The sequence below is a fragment of the Quercus suber genome, unplaced genomic scaffold, assembly GCF_002906115.3.
Source record: "Quercus suber isolate HL8 unplaced genomic scaffold, Cork oak 2.0 scaffold_17, whole genome shotgun sequence".
Lineage (NCBI taxonomy): Eukaryota > Viridiplantae > Streptophyta > Magnoliopsida > Fagales > Fagaceae > Quercus > Quercus suber.
The window spans coordinates 217,143-243,752 of NW_027069482.1; the positions used below are offsets into that span (position 1 = coordinate 217,143).

Below are 26,610 nucleotides of genomic sequence, written 5' to 3' on the forward strand. Positions count from 1 at the left end.
GAAAAAAGAGTGTCACAAAACTCTCTCTCACACATCACGCGACACACACTCATTACGTGTCGAGTGAAAGTGTGTGAGAAATGAGAATAGTTTTGGGGCCCATAGTGAAAAAAGTCTATTTATTTTCACGTTTTGTTTCAGTGTCAGTGACAGGGAAGTCTCTCTCTCGGTTCTCACTACAGCACAAAATTTCACGCTTATGGTCCCGCTCTGTTTTGGTAAGCAACACAAAACGTATTTTTTTTTCCTCTCCCACTTGTCTTTGCTACAGTAAAAATACTGTACCACGCGCTCTCAAAAAACTGTAGTATGTAGTATAAGAATTAAAGATAGGTTTTCTATTCCTTCCCTCCATACACGTCTCTATCCTCTCTCTGTGGTCCTCTGTGTGACCTTTGAACTACAACACTATACGCCATAAATTTTGAGACCGACAAGTCTCCGGGTTAGTCGTAAAATGTTTTCACGATTCAAACCAAAAAAAAGAAAAAAAAAAATTGCAAATTTAAGGACTATATAATCTTGTTGATTAAAAATAAAATTAATAACTAATGTAGCATGTCTTTGGATTAATTTTATTTATTTATTTGAAGTTGGCAAAAGTATAGTTGTACATAAAGAAAAGTGGGGCGTTGAAAATTTGTACATAAATAAATAAGTTAATAAGTCAACCAAAAAAAGGTAATCAAAATGCTAGATTACATCTTTATAAGGTTCAATATAAAATGTACACTATATGACAAATTTTGAGACAAAAAGTCTCCGTTTTCGTCTTAAAATGTTTTTAGTTAAAAGTTTATGTCTTTATAAGGTTTAGATTAAACAAAAAACTTTGCAAGTTTAAGAATCTGATCTTGGAACTATATAGTTTTGGACAAGACTAGCTCTTTTATCCTTAAAATAGTAGCTAGAATTTGGGAAATATTATTGATTAAAATTAAAATTAATAACTAATGTAGTTTAGCGTGCGTTTGAATTAATTTTATTTATTTGTTTATTTGAAGTTGGCAAAAGTACAGTTGTACATAAAGAAAAGTGAGGTGTTGAAAATTTGAACATAAATAATTAAGTTAATAAGTCAACAAAAAAAGGCTAATCAAAATGATAGATTACATCTTTATAAGGTTTAAAGTAAAATGTACACTATATGCCATAAATTTTGTGACCAACAAGTTTCCAGTTTTGTCGTAAAATGTTTTTAGTTAGAAGTTTACATCTTTATAAATAAGGTTCAAAGTAAACAAAAAAAATTTGCAAATTTAAGAATCAGATCTTGGAACTAAATAGTCTATTGGACTAGACTAGGTCTTTTGAACTTAAAATTGTACCTAGAATTCATGAAATATGGTTGATTAAAATTAAAATTAATAACTAATGTAGCATGCATTTGGATTAATTTTATTTATTTGAAGTTGGCAAAAGTGCAACACAAACCAAGAATTAAACATGTTTGATTTGAGTTTCTTCTTCTAAACTTATAAAGAAAAAAAAAAAGAAAAATGATCATCTTGTCTTGAGAACTAATGACACAAAGTCTAATTCCAGATTATCATAATTTACCAACTTTGTTTTTTAAAATGAAAATTTAAAAGATTGTAAATGCCACACGACAAAGTAGCTGTAACAATTTTATATATTAGTCAAAATTATACCATATATAATTATGCCTTTTGATTGATGAACATACCTCTTTCTTTTCTATTTTATCCTTTTTTTTTTTTTTTTAAAGATGAATAAGTCATTTCATAATATCAGTATGATCAATGATGCAAATGAACAATGAAAACTATAAAATTATTCAGCAAAAAAAATAAAAACAATGAAAATTTCCAATTGGGGCGTGTGATTCACTTGGCAGATAAGGCAAGTAGTACTGGCATTTTAACGCCAGAACTACTTGTAACCGTTCAAGAACAGCTTTATACGCAATCTGGTGACGTGGCAGTCACGCAGCCTCTCTCTCTCTCTCTCTCTCTCTCTCTCTATGTAACAGTGTTACAAAATTAAAGTGGTGGACTTGACTTGGTATAGACCAAAAGAATGTAACGTACACGAGAAATTGTAACAATCACCTCAGTCCCTACTTGGTCTTTGTCTCTTGAGCCAACCAATCCCAGCTCGCCATGTCATAATGTGTCATAATTATGTCACTTTATATTAAGGTTAATTCTCCAAATTGTCCTTGATCATCATAATGTGGCTCACAATGATTAGTACAAAGCATTTTTGACCAAATTGGTTTTTTCATTTTGAAATAGACTTTCATTTTTTTATTTTTTTTTTTTTTTTTTTAAGATGAATAAGTCATTTCATAATATCAGTATGATCAACGATGGAAATGAACAATGAAAACTATAAAATTATTCAGCAAAAAAAAAAAAAAATGAAAATTTCCAATTGGGGCGTGTAATTCACTTGGCAGATAAGGCAAGTAGTACTGGCATTTTAACGCCAGAACTACTTGTAACCGTTCAAGAACAGCTTTATACGCAATCTGGTGACGTGGCAGTCACGCAGCCTCTCTCTCTCTCTCTCTCTATATGTAACAGTGTTACAAAATTAAAGTGGTGGACTTGACTTGGTATAGACCAAAAGAATGTAACGTACATGAGAAATTGTAACAATCACCTCAGTCCCTACTTGGTCTTTGTCTCTTGAGCCAACCAATCCCAGCTCGCCATGTCATAATGTGTCATAATTATGTCACTTTATATTAAGGTTAATTCTCCAAATTGTCCTTGATCATCATAATGTGTCTCACAATGATTAGTACAAAGCATTTTTGACCAAATTGGTTTTTTCATTTTGAAATAGACTTTCATTTTTTTATTTTTTGGCATTTCAAATTCTAACAAGCTACTAGTATTTAAGGATTGCATTAGAGTTAGGGAGTCATTTGGGAATTTACTAGCACTATAGCAAGGTGGCCTATAAAGAGGGTGGTGCATATTTCAGTTTTCTTGCTTCTTCTTCATTATCATCTTCTTAGTGTGAGAAAGAGAGATGGGAAATTGTCAAGCCATTGATGCAGCAACTCTAGTGGTTCAACACCCAAGTGGGAAAGTAGACACTTTTTATTGGCCTGTGAGTGCTAATGAGATCATGAAGATGAACCCTGGTCACTATGTTGCTCTTCTCATCTCCACCACTTTGTGTCAAACCAGTGACAAAGAAAACTGCCCAGTTAAGAATGAACACAACAATAACAACAACAACAACAACAACAACAGCAACAATCAGGTTCGTTTAACTAGGATAAAGCTGCTCCGTCCCACCGACACTCTTGTTCTTGGCCAAGTTTATAGACTCATCACTACTCAAGGTTTGTGATTTGTTTTAGTCTTTTTTCCTTTTACTTGTGACAAAAAGACTTTGTTTTGAGGTACTTTGTGCCTTAATCTGATATGGAAGTGCAATTTTCTTTGTGGGTTTTAGAGGTTATGAAAGGCTTGTGGGCAAAGAAGCAAGCAAAGATGAGGAAAAGCCACTCAGAATCAGCAGAGAAGCCAGGTTCTGATCAGCCAGAGACAGCAGCCAGAAGATCTGATGCAGAGAATGACAAACATGTAAAACTTCAAAAACAGTAATTTTTTTTGTTACAATATGTTGTCTTTACAATTTTGGTTGAGTTTAAGGTAGATTTTCCTTTCCTTAGCTAAGTTGAATAGAAGATAACTCAGATCCTCTAGTCAGCTTTGGTTCTAATTGAAGTTTTTCTAGTACATGCAACATAATTCAGACAAAATCACATTTAAAGGTAATAACTTTATTACTGGTTAATTTAGAACATTAGGGAATCTTAGAAGTTAGAACTAGATCAGTGAAAAATAGTAGGAAAGTCTTGAGCTTCCTTAACTCAAGCTAAATGATTCCATGAAGAATAATATGTGCTGTTGTATAAATCATGTGCTAATAATAATAATAATAATCCATTATTTCATTCTTGAATTATGTTGACTAATTATATCATTGGATTTCAGGTAACCAAACATGAGAGACACCGACCAAGGACAACCTCATCATCATCATCATCAACTAACTCTGCCACCACAGCCAGGTCAAGAACATGGCAACCATCGTTAAAAAGCATCTCAGAGGCTACGAGTTGACCATGTTTCCAACAATTTTAACAGGGTGTGTAAGAGACAGAGGAGCAGTGGATCAAAACTCATGTTCAATAGATCAAAACCTGTGAAGATCTTTTTGGATCATCTAGGAGGCCTATTGTAAGCTGAGTGATACAAAGTTTCTTTTTTTCAATTTCTGATCTGGGTAATGACTGCATAGTGGTGTATAGCAAAGGGGCACATATCCAACATCATTTGTAATTTAGTGTTGTTCTGAAAGAAATTAGACTTTCATGTTAGACAACTGCTCTAGTGTAATACTTGACTTGTTTCATTAACTTCACAATTTCCTAACTACTTAATTTTTTGAGACAATTCCTAATTTATTAGGTTCAAACCCTATTTCCACTTCACCTTCTACAAAAAAAGAAAAAGAAATTCCATCCGTTAAAAAAATAATGTATAAATCTTTGATAGAGTTATGTTCCTTTATTTATTTAATTAAATTCAATAGGTACAATAGTGGTGGAGGGACTAGTGGCAAATAAATTACAAGGTGCTTGGCAAAAAGAGTGTCAAATTAAATTTGTCAAATTTTTTTTCTTCTTCTATACAAAACAAAAATTCTACTCTAACCCAATTTAAGTATACATGTATGTGAAACTCCTATTTGGAGACTTGAGCCTCAGCTTTTGCTCCTCATACTTACAAATACTTAAGGTACGTTTGGTACACTGAATGAGGATTATGATGAGAATTGTAATCTTTATTACTATGAATAAAATATGTTGTAATGTAATAACTAAACCTATTCATTAGTTTGGTTGTGAGTTATAATATTAGAATGAAACTTAACATTTATTTTAGGAAATTTCTTACTCATACAATTATATCTCCTTAAAAATTGTTATTTTTAAATTTAAGAGAGATATGTGTTATTTTTTATGATTTTTTATTTTTATAATTGTTAGATGTATATGGAAAATTTATTTATTTGGAAATATATTAAGTTTTAAAATTATTACTCTTACTAAGGAATAACTAATACAACCTTTTAAAGATGAATAGTTATTTCTCATTTTGAAAAATAGTTATTCATAAGGAATGATTATTCATTGTAGTAAAAACATAACCAAACTAAAGAATAACTAAACCATAGGAATAACTATTACATTACAGCGTCTATTACAGTCTACCGAACATGCTTTGTGAAGTGACCATTACACTAAAGATATGCAATGGTAAATTCATCATTTTCTAACTGTTTTAAGCTTTTGAGATTATTAATAATTTAAAATTACTGTAACTACTTCCATAAGCTACCACTATAGTTACTATTAGTGGGTTTCAATCAACTACTGTTGCAAAATCCTCTGTAAAGGGAAAAAGCATCATGCATAAATGTACTTTTTGCTATGTTCATGTCTTGCTAAGTAATATTTCCAGCATTCGGTCAGCCTTGCATTAGGGGAAAAAAGAAGAAGAAAATACTTATGAATGAACCCAATAGCCAACAAACAATTTTAGAGTTGGGTCAGTTTGGTGCTGTGTTTTATTTCTGGTGTACGTACATTGAATCTACAATTTTTCAAGCCAAGAAAGTTCAAATTATTGCCTTCAAAGTCCAACTAATTAGAAATTAAAATTAGAGCTATTAAATACCATTAAATTGTCACCAACTCCCCATTTATGACAAAATAGATTCCATGAATGTGACTGAAAGAATTATGAAAAATGCAAATCTTGTTTTTAATTTATTCCCTCCATAGTAGTGAAAGCTCATCAGTAATAGTCTAAAAAGAAACAGCTCATGTAATCATGTCACTTAGTTTATGAGTATTTAGACTTTGGAAGAACAATAAATATGTCGTTTTTTTATGTTAATTGTCTTCTGTGAATCATTTAACAAGAACTTGTACAGTAATCAATATATTAAGTTTCAGATTGTCCCTTGAAGTTTCCAAAAGTAAAGTTTAGTACACATTCTGGTTTAAAAAATTAAGAGTGACAATGTCACATAAGCAATTTCATTTGATGGTATCTCTCATAAACCATAATGGAAGAAGATTCGGACAGTTCTTTATATATGTTGCCCGTGCAAGTCTATAAATATTGTTCTAGTGGCCATTTTGTGTTTGTCTATTAGAGAAACAAACAAATTTTTTTTGATACCAAGGTATGTACTATTTCATGATTCTATACATTTATATATATATATATATATAATATTTACTTCTTTTGTTTTAGCAGAACATATAATATTTACTTATTAAAACAACTTGAGTTAGTCCATCATTATATAAAGAAATAAATTCACACCTAACATTCATTGAAATAGGCTGAAACAACCTGAAATTTTTATTAAAAAACACTTCCTTGGATTAAATGTACTGACAGATATGGACAGAGACTGTATGGAATCTTTCACTTTGTGTTGAAGTCCAATAGGAAAGAAAAAGACTTGCATGGCTTAACTGATAAATTTCTGGCCGTCGAATAAGAAATCTGATTTAAAATCCGCTTATACTAAAAATCAATTAAAGTCTTCTACTAATACTAAAGAACACCCATGATGCAGCTATAGATTAAAATTCTATCGTAACTATTGAAAACTATTGAAAAAAAGGCTTTTTATCAGTAGATATATCAGCATTCCACTGCAGAAGGTTCTTCCTTAACCGAAATAGTTGAGCTTAAAAAGAGTTATAGAATACCTGCAATGATAATGTTTGTACGTTTTTTACTTTGAGATAGCCATCAGATTGACCTTTATTATTGCACGAGTAGAAGCGAATCTTCCTCACTACCCAATGCATGATTGGTTTTCTCTTTGGTGCCTAGAGCAAGACAGACCAAAGCTAGCAAAGCAAAAGATGGCTTTTTCTTTCTTTTTTGGATCTTTTAAAGATATTGCTCGATCCACTTTCGTAGATTGCTTTTATTGTGTAGTACAAATTGCATCCAGCTCACCATACCAAGCATTTTTTGTAAGAGCTATAATTTTTAGGTGCATTACGCATCTTCAGTTTCTGCTAAAGTACATAGAATACCTTCCATGCGGGCCATCAATTGTTTGCCCATTGTTCGGCAAATACAAAGTATCATATAAAATTTGTCTCTATTTTTGATTACTCATTAAAAATGACATCAATCAGATGCTTGAAGTTATGGAGAAGCATCTTCTTTTGAATGATATTGAAAAGCTTTGCTGTACCTAATTGAGCTGGCTGTATCAAACATTTAAATTTTAACCATAGTTTCATTTGGGGATAGCCTATTCACAGTTAAACTCTTTTAAAATAACATGACACTAGATACATGTTTAGTAATATATAATTTGAACCGTGAAATAGTTTCACATAGAGAAGATGCTAATACCATAGTTTGAGACCTTTAGTCTCTCAATACTTATCAAAGAGAACAACTTTTAACTTGAAGTGATGAATAGGAATAACTCCTTTTTCATTCTCGATAAGATCGTCCTTTTGCACCGTCCAAACACGACTGCAATCCTTTTTTTTTTTTGGTTGCGAAAGAATATCCGTATTATTATCTTTTATTTCGAAACTGCTTTGGCAAATAAAAGTGTTTCCTTCACAGCACTCCAGGATATGATCATCATCACTTGTTTGAAAGCTACTTCATATAGCCCGTGTTGCTTGCATTGGAAGAAAGATCAATACCACTGATCATAACAGGATCATGTTCCATGCTTCTTCAAAGGTGTGGAGAAGAGAACAATCTCTAACTATCATTCCTCTACAATAGACTTTGGAGACGGTCTTCAGAGCTGAATGACAATTATGGCATGTCCTTAGATACGTCACTATCAGAATCATAGCATAAACAATAATCACCAGCCCCTGATCATTTCTCTATATTCCTGAAATTCTTCGTCCTAACCCAAAATGAAGATCACTAAGGTGAATTTGTACTTTATATCCAGGATAGCCATTAGCACCCCATTTTTTAATGCTAGCATGCATTTGGTTGAAATGATGAGTGGATTCTTTGGAAATTGTGGAACTTTCAACAGGCTTTGATCATGAGGTTACATAAATTAAAGTAGATGGCAAATTTTTGATCAAATTAGATTCATGCAATAATGGGGTTGTAGGCAGTGAATGAGAGAGGTGGTGAAAGAGCATGAGATGAGAGTGATTGAGTGACAACTTGGGCATGACTTTGTTGAGCTGAGAGACTTCTAAAGCTGCTTTATTAGCATAGTTGAGAGCAAATATATATATCTTTGTAGAGTAGGGTGATCATTTGGGATTTGGTCTATTGTGTTGGAGATGGCCGGAGGTGTGGTTGATGAACAAGAAAGAGGGACAACTTTTGATTTTGAAGCGTGTAAAGAGAAAGTCGGTAGGCTGCGAACCTTTTGATCACAAGAATTTGGGGTTATTAAGCAATACGTAGAGGGGAGGGGACTGAGACAAATACTGATTTTGTGCTTAGGCTGGTCTGTGGTTTGATCATAAGAATGTTATTGCTGATACTACTAGCTCCTTGAACCCATTATATCTATTGGCTTGGATAGGGCTGTAAATAAATCTAGCTATTTATGAACAACTTGATGGGTTCAACTTATAAAAAATCTAGTTTAGTAAATAAGCTAAGCTCAAGCCCAGATATAGGCTTGATTAGTAAACAAGCCTTGTTCAAACATAACATTAATGTGTTCGTGAACATGAGATTCGATTTAAATATACGTAATATTATATTTTTATATGTATATTTGTCTAAAAATATATTTACATAAACTTGAAATTGGATTGTATAAGTTTGTAAATAGGTTCATATGATATCAAATTATTATTTGTATTTTATTGATAATAATATTAGTCCATTCCTATTAAAAATTCTTAGATTGGTGAAGGTGTAAAAAATTTTAGTCATAGCTTTTTTATAGATGGGAGAAGAATAAGTTAATCAAGTAACTCATGAACAAATTCGAGTTTATTTAATAATAAAATGAACCAATGTTGAACATGTAATCTTATCTGGTGTTGAACTTGAGCTCGACTCAGGTTCAAATTTCAAAATTAAATTAAATAAACAACTTTGAAGTTTTGATATTGGAATTGGTTCTGTTTGTTCACAACACCACTATTGGCTACCCATTAAACATATTATTGGTTATTCGCTAGAAATTAGGGGAGCGAAGTCATTCTAAAATGATATCCAGATAATTTATTTAGCAATATATATATATATATATATAAATGTAGGGACTCAATTTGGATTGGACCCAGAATATGAATGAGTTTTCAGCCCAACAAGCCCAAACAATAAATTTTTAGAGCATGGGTACAAGAACTAGTACCGTTTGACAGGAAATGTTATACTCATCTAGTAACAAGGGATATTTTAGGTTGATTCAATGAGAAAAACTCTCTTTGGCTCTGTTTCAGTCCATCTCTCCTTTATTTTTTTTTTTTATGGAATCCCCCCTTCTCTCTCATTCGTTTCTATGTTATATACTCCGTTCTCTCCTCCATTTCCATCGTACACGTGTAGTTCTTATCTTAGGAGCCCCTTTCTGTCCCATCCAGCACCTACCAGAACTTTTGCTCAGTGGCCATAAAACTGCTTAGTCACTGTTCAGGTATCACCTCCACATTAATGCGGTCAGAGGGTTAGCTGGAAAGCATTTAATGTGGAGGTGATGGCCTGGAAAGATATTTGTTACCTTCCCCGACTCCTCCTTAGGTTTATACCCACTTTCCAGTTCAGATACAACTTTGCGGAGTCTCCTGAATAAAATGAAAGTTACATTCACCTCGAACTTTGGTGTCTTCGGACGTGCGTTATGCCGCTATATACAATATCCACTCCTTTCTCCTATATTATCCATTTAATAATAATAAAATTTTTAAGCTATCCTCGGATAACTAAGCGTCCTTGGATTGGGCCGTTGGGCCCCAAGCCCACTTCTGAGGATTACTATATCTTTTTAACTAACAGGCCCCACAATAAATATTTGCCAATAAAGGCCAAGGAAAAAAAAAAGTTTTTGTTTAATTATTTAGTACACCTAAAATGAAATATTTTCACGGGAAAAAACTTTTGGTACATATGATTATATGACTAATATTAATATATGATCTTGAAATTATTTTAGAAAATAAATTATATATTATATTTCTTTAAAAAAATTATATATTATATCTCACTACAAAATAATTGTATATTGATTATCAAAAACAAAATAATTGTATATTATTCTCGTGCATCGGTCTGGGACTAGTTCCATTAATACGTCATCAATCATTTTGAAATTTCATTATTATCATGTACACATTATGAATACATGATATTTAAAAAAAAAAGAAAGAAAAAAGAAAAAAGAAAAAAGAAGAAGAATTGTTAAAAAGAGAGAGGGAGGATCATTTTCAAAAGTCACACATTCACTTTAGTGACTGGTTCCAACTTTCTCAATGGACAATGGCTCCTTCATCTGCTAAGAAAGAAGACTACACGATGTCCCGGTTCCCTGACTGGTGGCAGACAATGTATTGGGTGCGTCCAGCAATACCCATCAGGGACTAACCTTTAATTTGGAGGCCCCAACATCAAATTATCAACTCTTCAGAGCTTTATAGCATTTAGCATCCATTCAATTGACAAAAGCCTGAAAAATCTCTTTGGCCCAACAGAATAATCATCCCCTCCCATGTGAGCAGTTCCATTCTGTAAAATTCCAACAAGAACTAATTCCAAACAAACTATAGTTTTTGTTTAATTATTTAGTACACCTAAAATGAAATATTTTCACGGGAAAAAACTTTTGGTACATATGATTATATGACTAATATTAATATATGATCTTGAAATTATTTTAGAAAATAAATTATATATTATATTTCTTTAAAAAAATTATATATTATATCTCACTACAAAATAATTGTATATTGATTATCAAAAACAAAATAATTGTATATTATTCTCGTGCATCGGTCTGGGACTAGTTCCATTAATACGTCATCAATCATTTTGAAATTTCATTATTATCATGTACACATTATGAATACATGATATTTAAAAAAAAAAGAAAGAAAAAAGAAAAAAGAAAAAAGAAGAAGAATTGTTAAAAAGAGAGAGGGAGGATCATTTTCAAAAGTCACACATTCACTTTAGTGACTGGTTCCAACTTTCTCAATGGACAATGGCTCCTTCATCTGCTAAGAAAGAAGACTACACGATGTCCCGGTTCCCTGACTGGTGGCAGACAATGTATTGGGTGCGTCCAGCAATACCCATCAGGGACTAACCTTTAATTTGGAGGCCCCAACATCAAATTATCAACTCTTCAGAGCTTTATAGCATTTAGCATCCATTCAATTGACAAAAGCCTGAAAAATCTCTTTGGCCCAACAGAATAATCATCCCCTCCCATGTGAGCAGTTCCATTCTGTAAAATTCCAACAAGAACTAATTCCAAACAAACTACAAGCAAGTTTTGTTTACATATTGATATGTCAACATCCAACATTAACTTTTTGTATTCAGAAACCTAGTCCAAGCATCAAAATTTTGGAATTAAACAAAGTCATTTGAGGATAATGTACAATAAAAAGGCCATCTATTTATATAATAACTCAAAAAACTATGGTACGGATTCTTTACAAATGCAATAATTATCTCATGCATTAGATGTATGCATCCCCCTCTCATAGCATGTGGACACACTGTGAGAGAGAAGATCGGATATACACCATGGTGCGAAAATGGATCCATGTATTGTATAATTTGTGTTCGATGATCAGCCCATAGACTTCTGAGATGGTCTTCAGAGCTGAAAGACAATTATGGCATGTCATTAGATACGTCACTATCAGAATTCAGAATCATAGCATAAACAATAATCACTAGCCCCTGATCATTTCTCTATATTCCTGAAATTCTTGGTCCTAACACAAAGTGAAGATCACTAAGGTGAATTTGTACTTTATATCCAGTATAGCCATTAGCACCCCATTTTTTAATGCTAGCATGCATTTGATCGAAATGATGAGTGGATTCTTTCGAAATTGTGAAACTTTGAACAGGCTTTGATCATGAGGTTACATAAATTACACTAGATGGCAAAACTTTGATCAAATAAGATTCATGCAATAATGGGGTTGTAGGCAGAAAATGAGAGAGGTGGTGAAAGAGCATGAGATGAGAGTGATTTCAGATTTGAGTGACAATTTGGGCATGACTTGGTTGAGCTGAGAGAGTTCTAAAGCTGCTTTATTAGCATGTTATTGAAAGCAAATATATCTTTGTAGAGTTGGGTGATCATTTGGGATTTGGTTGATTGTGTTGGATATGGCGGGAGATGTTGTTGATGAACAAGAAAGAGGGACAACTTTTGAATTCGAAGCGTGTAAAAAGAGAAAGTGGGTAGGCTGCGAACCTTTTGATAAAAAGTAGTTTGGGTTATTAAGCAATACATGATGGGGAGGGGACTGTAACAAATACTGATTTTGTGCTTAGGCTAGTCTGTGCCCAGGTTCGATCATAAGAATGTTATTGCTGGCTTTGCTGCTACTACTAGCTCCTTGAACCCATGATATCTATTAGCTATTGGCTGGGGCCGTAAGTTGATTAAGAGCTCGAGTTCAACTCATGAAAGAGCTTGTTTAGCAAAAAAGCCAAAATTAAGCCCAAATTTAGGCTTAAATAAGTCAAACTCAAACATAATACCATGTTCGTGAACATGAAACTTGATTTAATTATACATAATATTATACCAGTATACTTTTATATATATATTTATCTAAAAATATATTTACATAGGCTTGAAATTGGATAGTATAAATTTGTAAATAGGTTTATATGATGTCAAATGATTATTTGTAGTTTATTGATAATATAATTAGTCCATTCATCCATAGATTTGTAAAGGTGTAAAAAATTTTAGTCATAATTTTTCTATTCATAAGAAAAGAATAAATTAATCAAGTAACTTGTGAACAAGCTTAAGCTTGTTTGATAATAAAATGAACCAAGCTTGAACATGTAATTTTGTTTGGTGATAAGTTTAAACTCAACTTGTGTCATATTCGAAATAAAATTAAATAAACAAATTTGAACTTTTAATACTGGACTCGGCTTGGCTTGTTCACAGTCCTACTATTTGATACCTATTAAACATGTGATTATTGATCATTCGCTAAAAATTAGAGGAGCCAAGTCATTCTGAAATGATAGCCAGATAATTTATTTAGCATATATAAATAAATTCTTGTCTAGAAAGGGCAAGATAAAAAAGAGTTTGTATTTTTGTTTTTTTTTTTAAATTAATAGTTTAATACACCTAAAATGAAATATTCCTATGAGAAAAATATATATATTTCTTTATAAATGACTAATATTAATATATGATCTCACTATAAAATAATTATATATTGGAGCCTAACGCATTTGATTTCATAATGAACACATGATTTTTTTTTCTCATCGTCAATATTTTTGAAATTTCATTATTATCATGTACACACTATTAATACATTATGAGAGTAAATCTGTTAGTCTTAAAATAATAATAGAATGTCTAATATCTTACAAACATGATATTTGTAAAAAAAATAATTGTTAAAAAGAGAGAGGGAGGATCATTTTCAAAAGTCACACATTCACTTCAGTGACTGGTTTGAACTTTCTCAATGTTTTCTTCATCTGCTAAAAAAGAAGACTACAAGGTGTCCCGGTTCCCTGACTGGTGGCAGACAATGTATTGGGTGCGTCCAGCAATACCCATCAGAGACCAGCCTTTAATTTGGAGGCCTCAACATCAAAATTATTACCCCTTCAGAGCTTTATAGCATTTAGCGTCCATTCAATTGACAAAAGCCTGAAAAATCTCTTTGGCCCAACAGAATAATCATCCCCTCCCATGTGAGTAGTTCCATTCTGTAAAATTCCAACAAGAACCAATTCCAAACAAACTACAAGCAAGTTTTGTTTACATATTGATATGTCAACATCCAACATTAACTTTTGGTATTCAGAAACCTAGTCCAAGCATCAAAATTTTGGAATTAAACAAAGTCATTTGAGGATAATGTACAATAAAAGGCCGTCTATGTGTATAATAATTCAAAAATTATGTTACGGATTCTTTACAAAATGCAATAATTATCTTATGCATAAGATGTATGCATCCTGCTCTCATAGCGCGTGGACACGCTATGAGAGAGAAGATCGGATATGGACCATGGTGCGAAAATGGATCCATGAATTGTATTAGATGATCAGCCCATTTTCTTATATATAAGAAAGGGTCACAGCTTTCGGTATGCGTCTGAAGATTCATAAATGTAAAGGCCCAGCAGCGTTTGAAGAGAAACACCAAAGATGACAAATACAAAAATTAAGTCCATACCAAGGAACAGAGACACTGTAGCCATAGAAAATGAAGCCACACCAAGCTTTAAATCAAAGACGAAAAACAGGAAAATTGGGCTTGCCAAATGGTTTGTAAAACGAACTAAACACAACTCTACATAGGAACTATTCAAAGCTCACACTCAAAATCAGCAACATACTGCAACTCTACCAAAGACTTAATACCTTATTAACACATTACACATATCGAAATTCTAAAATCTCTTCTTGTATGCTATAACAGTTGCATCTCAAGTCTTGCTTAGAACCCACCATCCGTGTGATATCATGTTATAATATGAAAACTTTCATAATACTATTCTGCTGCTGCATTCTCAGCTACAGCTACAGCTACCACCGTAACTTGTTCATTCTTGCCATTGCCAAGTTGGCTGAAGTTTCCCTTCTGCTTGAATAGTTGGGTGTGGTGGTGCTTACAATACAAACGATGTTCATGGGCTACATAGTTTGATGGGCTGATCACACAGCCTCCATGAGTGCACCTGAAACAAGACTTATGATATGATTCACCATCAACTGCCACCTGTAAAAAAAGGAAAAAGAAAAAAAGGCACTCAGGGTAATGTACCAAGAAACTACATTATTTTCAACATGCACATGAACATCGAAACTCTCTCTCTCTCATAGATATGCACACACACAAACACAAACACTCTTTTTGAATCTTTAAGGCTGATTTAACAATTTCACGAGGGTTTATCTTCAGTCAATAGTATCTTCTCACATTGGAAATTTTTGTTTAATCGCTTTGGGTTGTGGTTTACTAATAACTTCATAATTTTCCACCAAAAGAAATAATAAAAAAAAAAAGGCTAATTTTTTCGCTTACATTCTTCAATAGTGGGAGAAATTCAAACAGGAGTACCAACTTAAATCTTTGAGTGTGCCTAAATTTTGTCACTCATACTGTAGATATCAAGTAATCAGGGCATCTGATTGATGTACAAGTTGTACCAGTTGTCCACATCTCAGGGAAACTATTATGGATTCTCATATTTAAAATTTTTTAGGTACCTCCATCTATCTGATATCATTGTAATAACTGCTAATTGATCCAGAGAAGTGGCATGTAGTTAGAAATATTTTTTTCAGACCAGGTGATTGCATTTAAACTACAACTACAATAATTTCTACTCCATTATTACAAATGAGAGCTAATTGCAAGAGGATATTGCTTTCAAATTAAAGTTCCCTTTAAGTACAACAAAGAGTAGTGAAGCATAGATGTCAATTTGTGAAAATATTATGTAGCAAATGTCAAATAAGCAGCTTGTAAATAGCCATTTCACACATTGTTCAAATTTTAAAGCTTTTAATCTATCTTTTATCTCTCAAACACGCTTCTCTATGGCGTTCTATTCTTCACTATAATCTTACTTTCCGATTACACTTTTTTTTTTCTTACAGGACCAGAAAAAATGTAAAGTTTATTTGGACCTCTTCATAGCTGGGAAAACAGAATTACTTATTTGTTTTTCTGTTTGAGGACACCTGGTGGTTGACCATGACCTAGCAGTTTCTGGGGCTCCCATTAGACAGGTGCAGATGCCACAAAGTGACACTGCTTAAAGTAATTTGTGAGCAAATACTAAGATTAAAAAATAAATGTTATATTCTGACTACTTGAAAGGTACTTCAAAATGGATTGGTTTACACATTTGAAGCTCAGTGTAACAGTCAAATGAGAGCATGAAAGGTACTCAAATTGAGGACAATAACTTTCATGCTCCTTAAAACTAATAAAATTTAATAAATAAATAACTTATGAAGAGCTCAACAATTGTATACTATAGTTTATCTCAAACAAACAAAATTGATTCAAAATCACGATAAAAAGGCAGTCCCTTTATATTGAGTATTGTATAAGTAACTCCTGTCAACCTATTCCATAGGTAGAGAATGATGTGGTTCAAATTGAAGCTATAAAGGGCAATGCCATAAGAAAGACAATTACAACTAGTGAGAGAAGACAACCTAAGCCTAGCCAGATAACATGGCCATGCTTGATGCTAACAGGAAAAAAGACTTGAGTAGCCAAGTAAAATCAATTTTGTCCAATGATGAAGGTTGGTTGTTGATTTGTCATGACTGAATTCACAGACATAATAGGTCATTTTGTGCCATAACTAACACACAATAGGTTCTATAACCATTCAGCACAATAAAAGGCAGGGATGGTGTTGTGTGCATGCACATGCGAGTGTGTGGACACTAGGAACTGCACAAGAGAAGAGCAAATATTTAAAAAAACCACAGCAAAAAAATCCCAAGTTTTAGCAAAACCCCACTTGGACAGGTTCCAAACATAGTGCTGCTTTTCACTCATCCTTCAGGGGATTACACCTAAAATAGAGGGCCCTAGATGAAGCTCTATCAGTCTAGTCACCAAATGAAATTGTGAAAGAAGCAAATTCCCCAATCCAAAAGATGCTTAAATCTATCAGTCTAGTCACCAAATGAAATTTTGATAGAAGCAAATTCCCCAATGCAAAAGATGCTGACAGTTTCTTTTACCATTTTTTGTTTTTCTTTGAAATGATGCAAGTCAAAAGGGCCTTCTCACTTAAGATTGGCCACTTCACACAATAATTTGTAAGGTCATTCAGGCCCTTCTCGAGTAAAGGTCACTCAGACCATAACATAAAATTTTCTGCTGAAAATTTTACATGAAAGGAATAGAACATTTCCTATTGTCTTGAATTTAGATTCGAGCTGCTTGCTCAAACTCTACTGTTCAATAAGATAAATATAATCCAAAAAACTCTCAAGCTTCCCCACCCAAGATAATAAATCAAGTTTACAAAAGTTGATTCATATGGCTTTATTAGCAGTTTAATCCATTCTTCAGGAAGCATGCCAAAAAAGTTTGTCAAATCTAACGGTTCTAAACATCACACGCACACACATCATGGCAAAAATGCAAACAAGTAACAACCATGAAACCATCAACTCATTAGCAAAAGGTTTAAAGTCAAACAAATAAGAGTAATAATTTTTGTAAAGTACAAATGGCCGGCTGTAATTAAAGCAATATCATTTTCAATTGGGTATACCACCGGTACCACTTTTATTTTCCACCAATCACAATAGGCCATATCAACAGTTGTGAAAAAAGTTGTAGAAAGATGTCCCTAGACTTTCTGAACAAAAACAATTATCATAATACAATGTCTCAGATTTAGGTTTTATCAATTGCATACTAGATTTACTCTCGCTCCTTTTTTTTATTTTTATTTTTATTTTTTAACGGCTAATTGACACACACCAAATGGGTCTAGAACCCAAGACCTCCCCCTCCCCCTTGCTCTTATAAGAGCAGGAGATACCATTTGAGTTAAAGCACATTGGTAATTAACTCTTGTACTCCATACTGGATTAAATTTGGAATTGGCCAAAATATCACAAACTTTTAGCTTAGGTGCAGGAATCTAGCATGCTAGATGGTGCTACCAATAGAGAATGCTATTTTCTGTTTCTTGCTATGGAGCTTATATAACTTGTAATGCGCGACTGCCTATGTAATTATACAAATGTAGTAAGCTCTTACAGAAAAAGAATAGGATTGCAAATGCAAAAATAAGTTCAAACTTGGATCTTACCAGATTACTTGGGCATATTGGCAATCAATATAAGGGAAAATACAGAGGAGGAGAAAGGGGATGTTCAGTTCCTTCTCATACCATGGACAGAACAATTATTAAATAGAAACAATCATAATATAGAGAAGCTAGAACCAGCTGGTACACTTCCTACGTCCTTCAAATGTTTGGAGTTCTTAGGAGAAAAACCACTCTCTCTTTCTCTCTCTCTCTTTCTCTCTGTGTGTATATATATATATATATATATCAGTGTGTGTTGTGACCAGTCAATGGAAAAGCAGTTCCTAAGATGACGAACATCCAAATGCTGAGGTGAACAGAATTATAAATAAATTTACAATTAAATATGAGATATGCTATTAGTGTTCCAAACTTCCTATTGCTGAAGACAGAGAAATAACAACCATTAACCTTTAACAGGTAAGAAGGCAAAAGAGCCGAATAAGACAAAAATAGCATTCGTGTAATCCTTATATAATTCTAGAAGTTAGTAAGAGCAAATGATGAAAATGGTAAAGTTAGTTATCTAATGACCTAAGGCATCATCTGTTGGCTAGTTAAAAGATATGTCACTCTTGATCTAAAAAATGAGATACTGCAGAAATATGAAATTTGAAGTTCTATTAATCATTGTAATAAGCTACAAAAGTTTTACATGATTCCTCTTTATTGCTGAACAAGCCAAGAATTGATCCCAAGATTCAAGCACTTCAAGAATGAGCAATTAATTAATGTCATGAAATTGGAGTAATACTTGAACAATGTATCTATATGGCAGATAAATCTACTGGCAGATTGACAGTGAGTTTAATCTTTATTCCATTCATTTTGTCTTTAATTTCAGCTATTTGGAAGTGCTAAGAGATTGTGGTTGAGTCACAACCAGGAGATAACTTCTAGATACTTATACGGCAGAGAAGAATATAAATAATGATTATTGCACTGAAGAACAAGTGATTCGAAGAGTTATTTTTTATGTTAGGCAGATTATCTTGGTGTAGAATGTGGAAAAAACCATCCAAAACAGGACCTTTTGTAGCACTTGGAGAATCCCTATTTTGTGCTTGATCCATGATCTGGTCTGGTGTTGCTTAGTTAATCTCTGGTTGTTGTCTTATCCAAGTTGTGGTCCTGTTCATGTTGTATTTTTCTGGTTATGGCTTGTGTTGTATTCTAGTTTGATGCATAAGCAGTGTGCTTTACGGGTTTTGTTTCTGAGTAATTAATTATCATTCATCAAAAAAAAAAAAAAAAACTGCAGTCATTCATTGAGGCAGTCATCTTAGGCTCATAAATTTAATACCTCGTTCATGTCTGATTCTCTATAGATGAAAATAGAGCTAAATAATTTAAATTGACACTTCCATTTAAAGCATGGTTTCCTGGGGGCTTCTACTTATTAACATTCTGAATAAACTCTCTAAATTTTTATTTATTTCTGAATTACATTCAAATTTTCAAAGAACAAATTCAAACCTACTTTACCGCTTATAATTCCTTGACCATTCAAAATATAGTAAATCTTATTTGATCCAAATTTTATATCAAAATATAGTCCAATTGAACCCATTTATGCAACACAGAACTAGCCAATTTCTTAACAAGTGAAATCATGAATAAAGTTAGGATTGTAAATAGAGAACTAAATATAGCAATCATCATTAATATTCACAATCAGAACAACAATCATCAAGATGCATGAACCCATCATGAAGCAAACACAGCCAACCCATTTAACATAATAAAATATTTCCAAGTACTCCATATAAGTTCATGTCTTCATGATCATAATCCTTAAACAAAACCCAGATATAAGAAGATCCAGAACCAAGTACAGAAGTGACAAAACAAAGACTTGCATTTGTACATACATATAAAATCAAATAGAAAAAGCCAAAGAGCACTATAAAAACCATGAAACTTCAATGCCAAAGAAGTGTACTCTGTACCCCATGTGTCCCAATGTTCAAAAGACTCATCTTTATGGTTATTACCTTAAGGGTACCCTTACAGTGGTGACATCTGAAGCAAGCCTTGTGGTAGACCTTGCTATCAGCAGTAAGCTGATCAACCAAGTACATAGTTTTCTCACATGCCTTGCACTTTTGGGTAGTCCCTGCAGTTGAATATTAGCTCTAATACCATGTTGAATATTAGCTTTGACGCCATGTTAAATGGAGAATATTATCAAACGCAATGTGTTATACCATGTTGTGTATGCTAGAGTGGATGCGGAAGAGGAAGCATAGAATAGGAACATCAAGAACACGAGGGTTACGTGGTTCAGCCTTGACGGCCTACATCCTCGGAGGAATCCCTTAAGGGCTACATCTATATTGTATAGGAGTGTAGTACAATAACCTGTGTTATAATGAACCCTAACATGAGTATATATAGGACTAAACCCTAGACTACTAGTACAAGTAGGACTGGGCTTGGACCTATTACATTGGGCTAATATCTGTCTAATATATATCTCTAACACCCTCCCTCAAACTCAAGGCGGAAGCTCGATGAAGGCTTGAGGTTGGATAAGCATAAGAAGATCACTTGGAGATGCCTTGAAGAATGCCTTTGAAGAAACCACAATGAAGAATGTACCAATTGACCAATTTCGGAGCTTCAAATGAAGAAACGGAGTCCAAAATTGGAATGTACGCGAAAAACTGAGCAAGATAGGCCCTTTTGGAAATTTTGACTTTTGGTCAAAGGTCAACGCAAAAAGTCAAAGTCAACTGGTCCAGGGTCAAAGTCAACAGATACCAATTGACCAATTTCGGAGCTTCAAATGAAGAAACGGAGTCCAAAATTGGAATGTACGCGAAAAACTGAGCAAGATAGGCCCTTTTGGAAATTTTGACTTTTGGTCAAAGGTCAACGCAAAAAGTCAAAGTCAACTGGTCCAGGGTCAAAGTCAACAGATACTGGTCTGGGTTGGTTCCGGGTTTCCGGGTCGGGTCACGGATCAGGCAGCAGAGCCGCTGACGTCATCCTATGACGTGTCGCTGACGTGGAGTAGGGCTGATGTGGCAACGACTTGCGTGGCGCTGACGTGTCAAGATGACGTCAGCATCAAACTTCAGGCGCGTGTGGCGCGTGACGTTATTCCACCGGCGCGTGGAGAACTCCGGTAGGCGCGTGAGAGCGCGTGCGACGGAGATTGGTGCTCGGACTTCGGGGTTTGGCAGATCGGCGAGCTACGAGGCCGTCATGGTGGCGCGTGTTGCCGCAGAAGGATCTGCTCCTGAGGAATCCGAGGCAGCGCGTGAGCTACAACGGAAGCGCGTGGTGGCGCGTGAGACTGCCGTTGGTGGCCTTGTTTCTGGGTTTTTGTCGTGGGAGGTCGTGTAGCACGTCTGTGGTATTGGTTTCATCAGGCGAGGCATGGATTTGCACAGATCTGAAAAGTTAAGCCACGGCTTGCTTGGTTGTTGGATTTTGACACAGCACAGAGCCATGGTGGCTGCAAGATGCCGTGGAGTCTAGATCCGGCAGACAAGCATGTGTGACTTTTGATGGTGGTGTGCACGTGAGAATCTTCTTTGCTTACTAGAGATGTTTGTTTGATGCCAAGAACGAAGTTTGGCTTTGATAATATTCTCCATTTAACATGGCGTCAAAGCTAATATTCAACATGGTATCAGAGCTAATATTCAACTCTAACACCTGCAAATGTTGCCATTCCCAAAAATCTTCCAAACCCAGAAATCTAATAAAATTCCAAAACAACAACAACAAAAATATGAACAATATTGGAAACTGTCCTAATTTGATGACTTTGTCTCCTTCAAACTCTTTATTGTCTCTTTCAAACTCTCTAGTCTGAGATTTACAGCTAAGAACATGTCAGAGGAAACCAAACCAACTCACTAGTAGTGGGTCTTTGTTTAGACTTTAGGCATATACAAACTGCCAGCTGTGCATACCATTTGGACCAAACTATTTTAAATTACGATTGTGCCCTCAGGAAGGTCAGGTGTCTTCGTACAGTTTTTCACTAGAGAACAGTGAATTAATGCCTTCTATGACCAGAAGAGTAAGTATATAAAGTTGGTGTATTTAGTACATTTTGCGATTTTCTACGTGGTGGGATTTTTTGTCCTCTTCTCTTGAATGAGCATGTCCTTAAGCATCTCCACATAGGCATATGAAAGGTACATTTTTTTTTTTCCTTTTATAGTAATAATGCATTAATGCTACCAATAGACTATAAAGTAACCTCTTTTTTTCCCTTTTCTTTTTTTGCAATAGGTGAGATGGGAGATCAGTGGTGGTTCTAGAAATTTTTTTGAGAATAGTCGTTAAGAAACTTAAATTATACATGATAAGTAAAATTATAGCATACAAGGCACTCTAAATCTAACTCGTCGGCTTTGCTTGTAATATGGAGCCTACAACTTAAGTTGACGGGATAAGTTAGGTTGGAAAGATGAAGACCCTAAAGCTAACAGACATATTTGATAAGGGTGTGAAAGGAAGTCTGCGAATCACACCAAAGGGGCTGACACCATCAAAAAGCTGATGCCGATAGGGCTGAAGGGGATAAGATAAGCTGACGGTTCTAGTGTAACCTTGGCTTGGCCACCACGCATGAGTATATAAGGAAATGACTTGTATCCCAAGCTCAATGTTAGTCTCCTACAAGGAAAGGATTCCGCAATATACGCTCATAAGGATTCTTATAAGGAAATGACTTCTAGCCCAAGGAAGAGATGGTCAACCCTTTACCACTATAAAAGCCCCAATACCCTCACAAATCAAAGTACGCATAATTAACCTCTCTCTAGCACTCTAGAGTTGTAAGAAGTTCTAATTTGACTTTCGGAGGGTATTTGGCCGGCACCATACCGGTGCTGTTTGTTAGGTTTTCTCTTTTTGTTGTGCAGGTGATACTTCGAGTGTGTGGCTCACTGGTGATATTTTCAGCATCATCAATACAAAATTTAATAAAAAGAGAACTTCATAGATTAACAAAAAAAAAAAAATAAATAAAAATACACATGCAAATACATAAAGTCTTACAATTTCCTTCTATGAATTTTTTTATTTTGAAATCGTTACATAAAAGTCTCATTATCAATATTGCAAACTACATCTTTTTTGTCTTTTTTTAAATTTTAGTTAAATAAAAATTTTCTTGCACTTTTTTTTATTTTATTTTTTTATATATAAGGACTTAAATATATTGTTAAGAGGACTAAAGTTTAAGGACAAAATTTGGCTACAAACTAAGTTGTTGCACAAGGTTACAACTCTCGCTAAACAAATTAACATTGCTATATATTCTGCAAATCTTGAATTATATGTTCTCTATATTCTTTAAACACATGTCAAGTTTCATGTCAATTGAATGTTATTTACTATTCGATTCATAAACTTATTTTTATGTATAATTTTAGACTATAAAAACTCGAAATTTAAACATTTGATTGATGACATAGTTATTGATATTTGATCTTCTTAAAATTTTGCAAATATGGAGGATATAAGAAGAAAACGTAATTAAATAGTGGATTTGTTAAAATTTATAATTAATAAAAAAAATTGAATGGAGTTGTAATCTAAGCTTACAACTAAGTTTGTTGCCAAATTCGTCCAAAGTTTAGTTATGTTGGGCCTAAAAAAATTTTGGGGTTGTCACAAAAAATTTTTAAGGATAAAAAAATCATAAATTTTTAAAATTTATACATAATAATAATAATTTTTTCCTGGCTAGGGTGGTCTTGTGACCACCCTAGACTTTATGTAGAGCTGCCAATGTGGGAGACTGTGATTAATGCACATGTAAATGTCACTTACATCATCATCTTTATTGTATATCAATCGAAATCTATCACCTCCATATTTGTGAAATTTGTTATGTAAGATTAAAGAAAAAAGAATAATATATCCAGGTTAAAAAGTATGGTATTACCATATTTGATGTTGGTAGAGTCTTGGAGGTTTTGAAAAAGCTCAACCCAACACCCAATTCAATATGTTGCTTTAATAGTTGAATCGCTCAATCTATTTGAAAATCAATATCATATTTGTGTGCTTTGGTGAGGCTCTGCAAGGCAAAGTGAGCTAGACAATAATTTAATTGGGAAAACAAACTCTAATATATTATTTCTGGAGCTTTGGACGGTAAAACCCAAACACCCTTAGACTTTAAGTTTGCAATTTAGCTTTTTTTTAGAACTTAAAAAATTGTAATTAACTTTTTTTTAATATTTTTTTTTTATGCAAGATAGAAATTCTAATATAACTTAATTTAAGTATATATGTACGTCTAGCCTAATATAAATCTATATGTGTCCCTCATAGGTAGAGACTTGAACTCTAATTTTTGTCCCTTCACACTCTATAAGCACTTATACTTGTAGAGTAACCATCACGTAAAAGGTGGGACTGTAATTAAGTTTTGTTAATAAAATGAAAAAGTAAAAAAATTATATTTTATTAATTAACCAAAGCTATTAGTAAAATTTTTCAAAAGCCAACAATTGGGCTTTGCACAAGTTGATGCAGTGTCTTGAACGCGCCTCAGATGGAGTGGATAAGCAAAGAAATAGTATATACACACCTCAAGGCTAGTCCAGGTACGTAAAATAAAGTAAAAAAATAAATTTTGTAAAATTCTGTAGAGGCATTCTGTTTTTGGGTTATTGAAGTTTGAACCCCAAAAATTCCGTGTTTGGTCATGAACTCATGGTGAGTTGATGAATCATTTTCAATTTTTAATTTTGTCATTATTATTAAATTCTTCGACAATTCTCTCCAGAGTCAGTGTACGCACCATTTACAGCTCATCTCCAATCATGGTCCTTATATTTAGGATCCGTTTAAATATAGTTTATTTTGCTGAAAACTGAAAACTAAAATCACTATAACAAAATAATTTTTAAATAGGTAAATAGTATCGTGGGAGTGAGACCAATTTTTAATATTTTTTCTGAATAAAGTGATTGTGGATCTCGTGAACAGTAACTTTGTCCCTTGAAACACATGCAGTAGAAGAAGGAAAAAAGAAGAAGAAGAGAAAAACGCAAATGCAAAACACAAAAACGCCAGATCCAAACGCTACCTTTTTTTTTTTTTTTTTTTTTACGAGGTGGGTGAAGAAGTTTTAATTTTTAGCTCCCGCTGCTTTTTTAAGAACAATTTATTTAATTGAAATTAAATTTTTTTTTTATTAAAAATTCTGTAAATAAAGTTAATAATTAGCTGAAATAGTATAATGTGACTCATAGTACCAAAAAATGCAATAGAATCCATAAATATTAATAAAAATAAACTAAATAGTAGTAAAAATAAAATAAATAGTAAACAAACAAAAAAAACCTATTTTCAGCCAATACCAAACACAACTTAAGATTTTTCCATCCTCCTCCTTCTTTTCTCTATCTCTCTCTCTCTAACATTTTGTTTGAGGATACCAATTTTTTACACAATTTTTTAAAATGATAGGCTATGACCTGTGGAGATAGTATATCTTGTACCCGGCATATATGCCGGGTACAAGATATAAAAATCGGTGACCTGTGAGTAATAAAAAATAGCTTTCGTATGAAATTATCCAATTTCTTCACAACTTTTTAAACAATAGCTTTTGTATGAAATTAGCCAATTTCTTTACAACTTTTTAAAGTAAGGGTATTTATATGAGTCCGTGAAATTTTTTTTTGACTATTTTAGCAAAAAAACTTATTTATTTATTTACATACTTACTTTTCAAAACACCCCACATTAGATGATTTATTTTACACTATATTACATTAAAATGTCAATTTTTCTTAATTGTTAATTTTTCTTCACACATAATAACCATCACCCACTCTCTTCCTTCAGGCTCAGAGTATGTAAAGAAAGAGTAAAAAAGTATATACAAAGTAAACAGTGTCAGTATAAATTTACACAATTACTATAGCAATTTTGTAAATTTACATATTTTTAACTTGATTGATTTGGGTGATTTTGGAGATTGAGTATGTAGAATTGATACATTTTTATATTTTGCATTATTTGATGCAAATGCTCAAATAAGGTATGAATAGTGAATAATTGCTTTATATGAACCTATCTCTTTTATTTTCACCACTTATGACTTGCTATTTTAACAATCTGTGAACAAAGTTTTCATTTAATTTTTTTTGAAGTTAACGTTTAAGATGATGATCAGTTGTTAATTAGTTATGTACTATTATATTGTAATTTTTTTTTTGAGAAACCTATTATATTGTAATTTGGTTTGTACGTGTAATGTAAGAGTAATTGACAGTACATTCATTTCTTATATTATCTTTATGACTGTACATAGAATACAGAACCAACCTTTCATAAAACCATCACTAAATTTAGTGTCACCCAATTGTTCTTTTTAAATTGGTGCTTGGTTGACTGCTAAGATAATTAATAAATAAAAATAGTCATGTTAATAGATGTCTTTAAGAAAATTTTTAATAAACCATATTAAGAAAGTTTTAACATCATTTTCATAAAAAATATAAAAAACTGTTAGAAAAATTAATTACTTTATCATTTTCTCACAGAATATTTTTAAA

The 26,610-nt window shown here is 33.1% G+C and overlaps 2 protein-coding genes across 2 annotated transcripts; one reads left to right on the plus strand and one right to left on the minus strand.

Annotated features, from left to right (window-relative positions):
- The first annotated feature begins 2,868 nt into the window (after positions 1 to 2,868).
- LOC112031652 (uncharacterized) lies at positions 2,869 to 4,434 on the plus strand. Its single transcript, XM_024064359.2, has 3 exons — positions 2,869 to 3,322; positions 3,436 to 3,566; positions 3,981 to 4,434. Exons 1-3 carry the CDS (start codon positions 3,004 to 3,006, stop codon positions 4,107 to 4,109), a joined length of 579 nt encoding a protein of 192 aa, XP_023920127.2. The 5' UTR covers positions 2,869 to 3,003; the 3' UTR covers positions 4,110 to 4,434.
- Positions 4,435 to 14,469: 10,035 nt separating this feature from the next.
- Positions 14,470 to 21,919, minus strand: LOC112031644 (pollen-specific protein SF3). The gene is made up of 3 exons (XM_065760254.1): positions 21,734 to 21,919; positions 20,017 to 20,183; positions 14,470 to 15,045 (listed from the first exon to the last, which is right to left on the minus strand). The coding sequence occupies exons 1-3, from the start codon at positions 21,747 to 21,749 to the stop codon at positions 14,764 to 14,766; spliced, it is 465 nt and encodes a 154-aa protein (XP_065616326.1). The 5' UTR covers positions 21,750 to 21,919; the 3' UTR covers positions 14,470 to 14,763.
- Positions 21,920 to 26,610: the final 4,691 nt, after the last annotated feature.

Bases quoted from the DNA above. Each gene is read 5' to 3' on its own strand.
- LOC112031652 (XM_024064359.2), top strand. From the start codon at position 3,004: ATGGGAAATTGTCAAGCCATTGATGCAGCAACTCTAGTGGTTCAACAC. The intron at 3,323-3,435 runs GTTTGTGATTTG...TGTGGGTTTTAG, and splicing joins TAGACTCATCACTACTCAAG to AGGTTATGAAAGGCTTGTGG. The intron at 3,567-3,980 runs GTAAAACTTCAA...ATTGGATTTCAG, and splicing joins ATGCAGAGAATGACAAACAT to GTAACCAAACATGAGAGACA.
- LOC112031644 (XM_065760254.1), bottom strand. The intron at 15,046-20,016 runs GTACAGAGTACA...TGAAAATAATGT, and splicing joins TGAACATTGGGACACATGGG to AGTTTCTTGGTACATTACCC.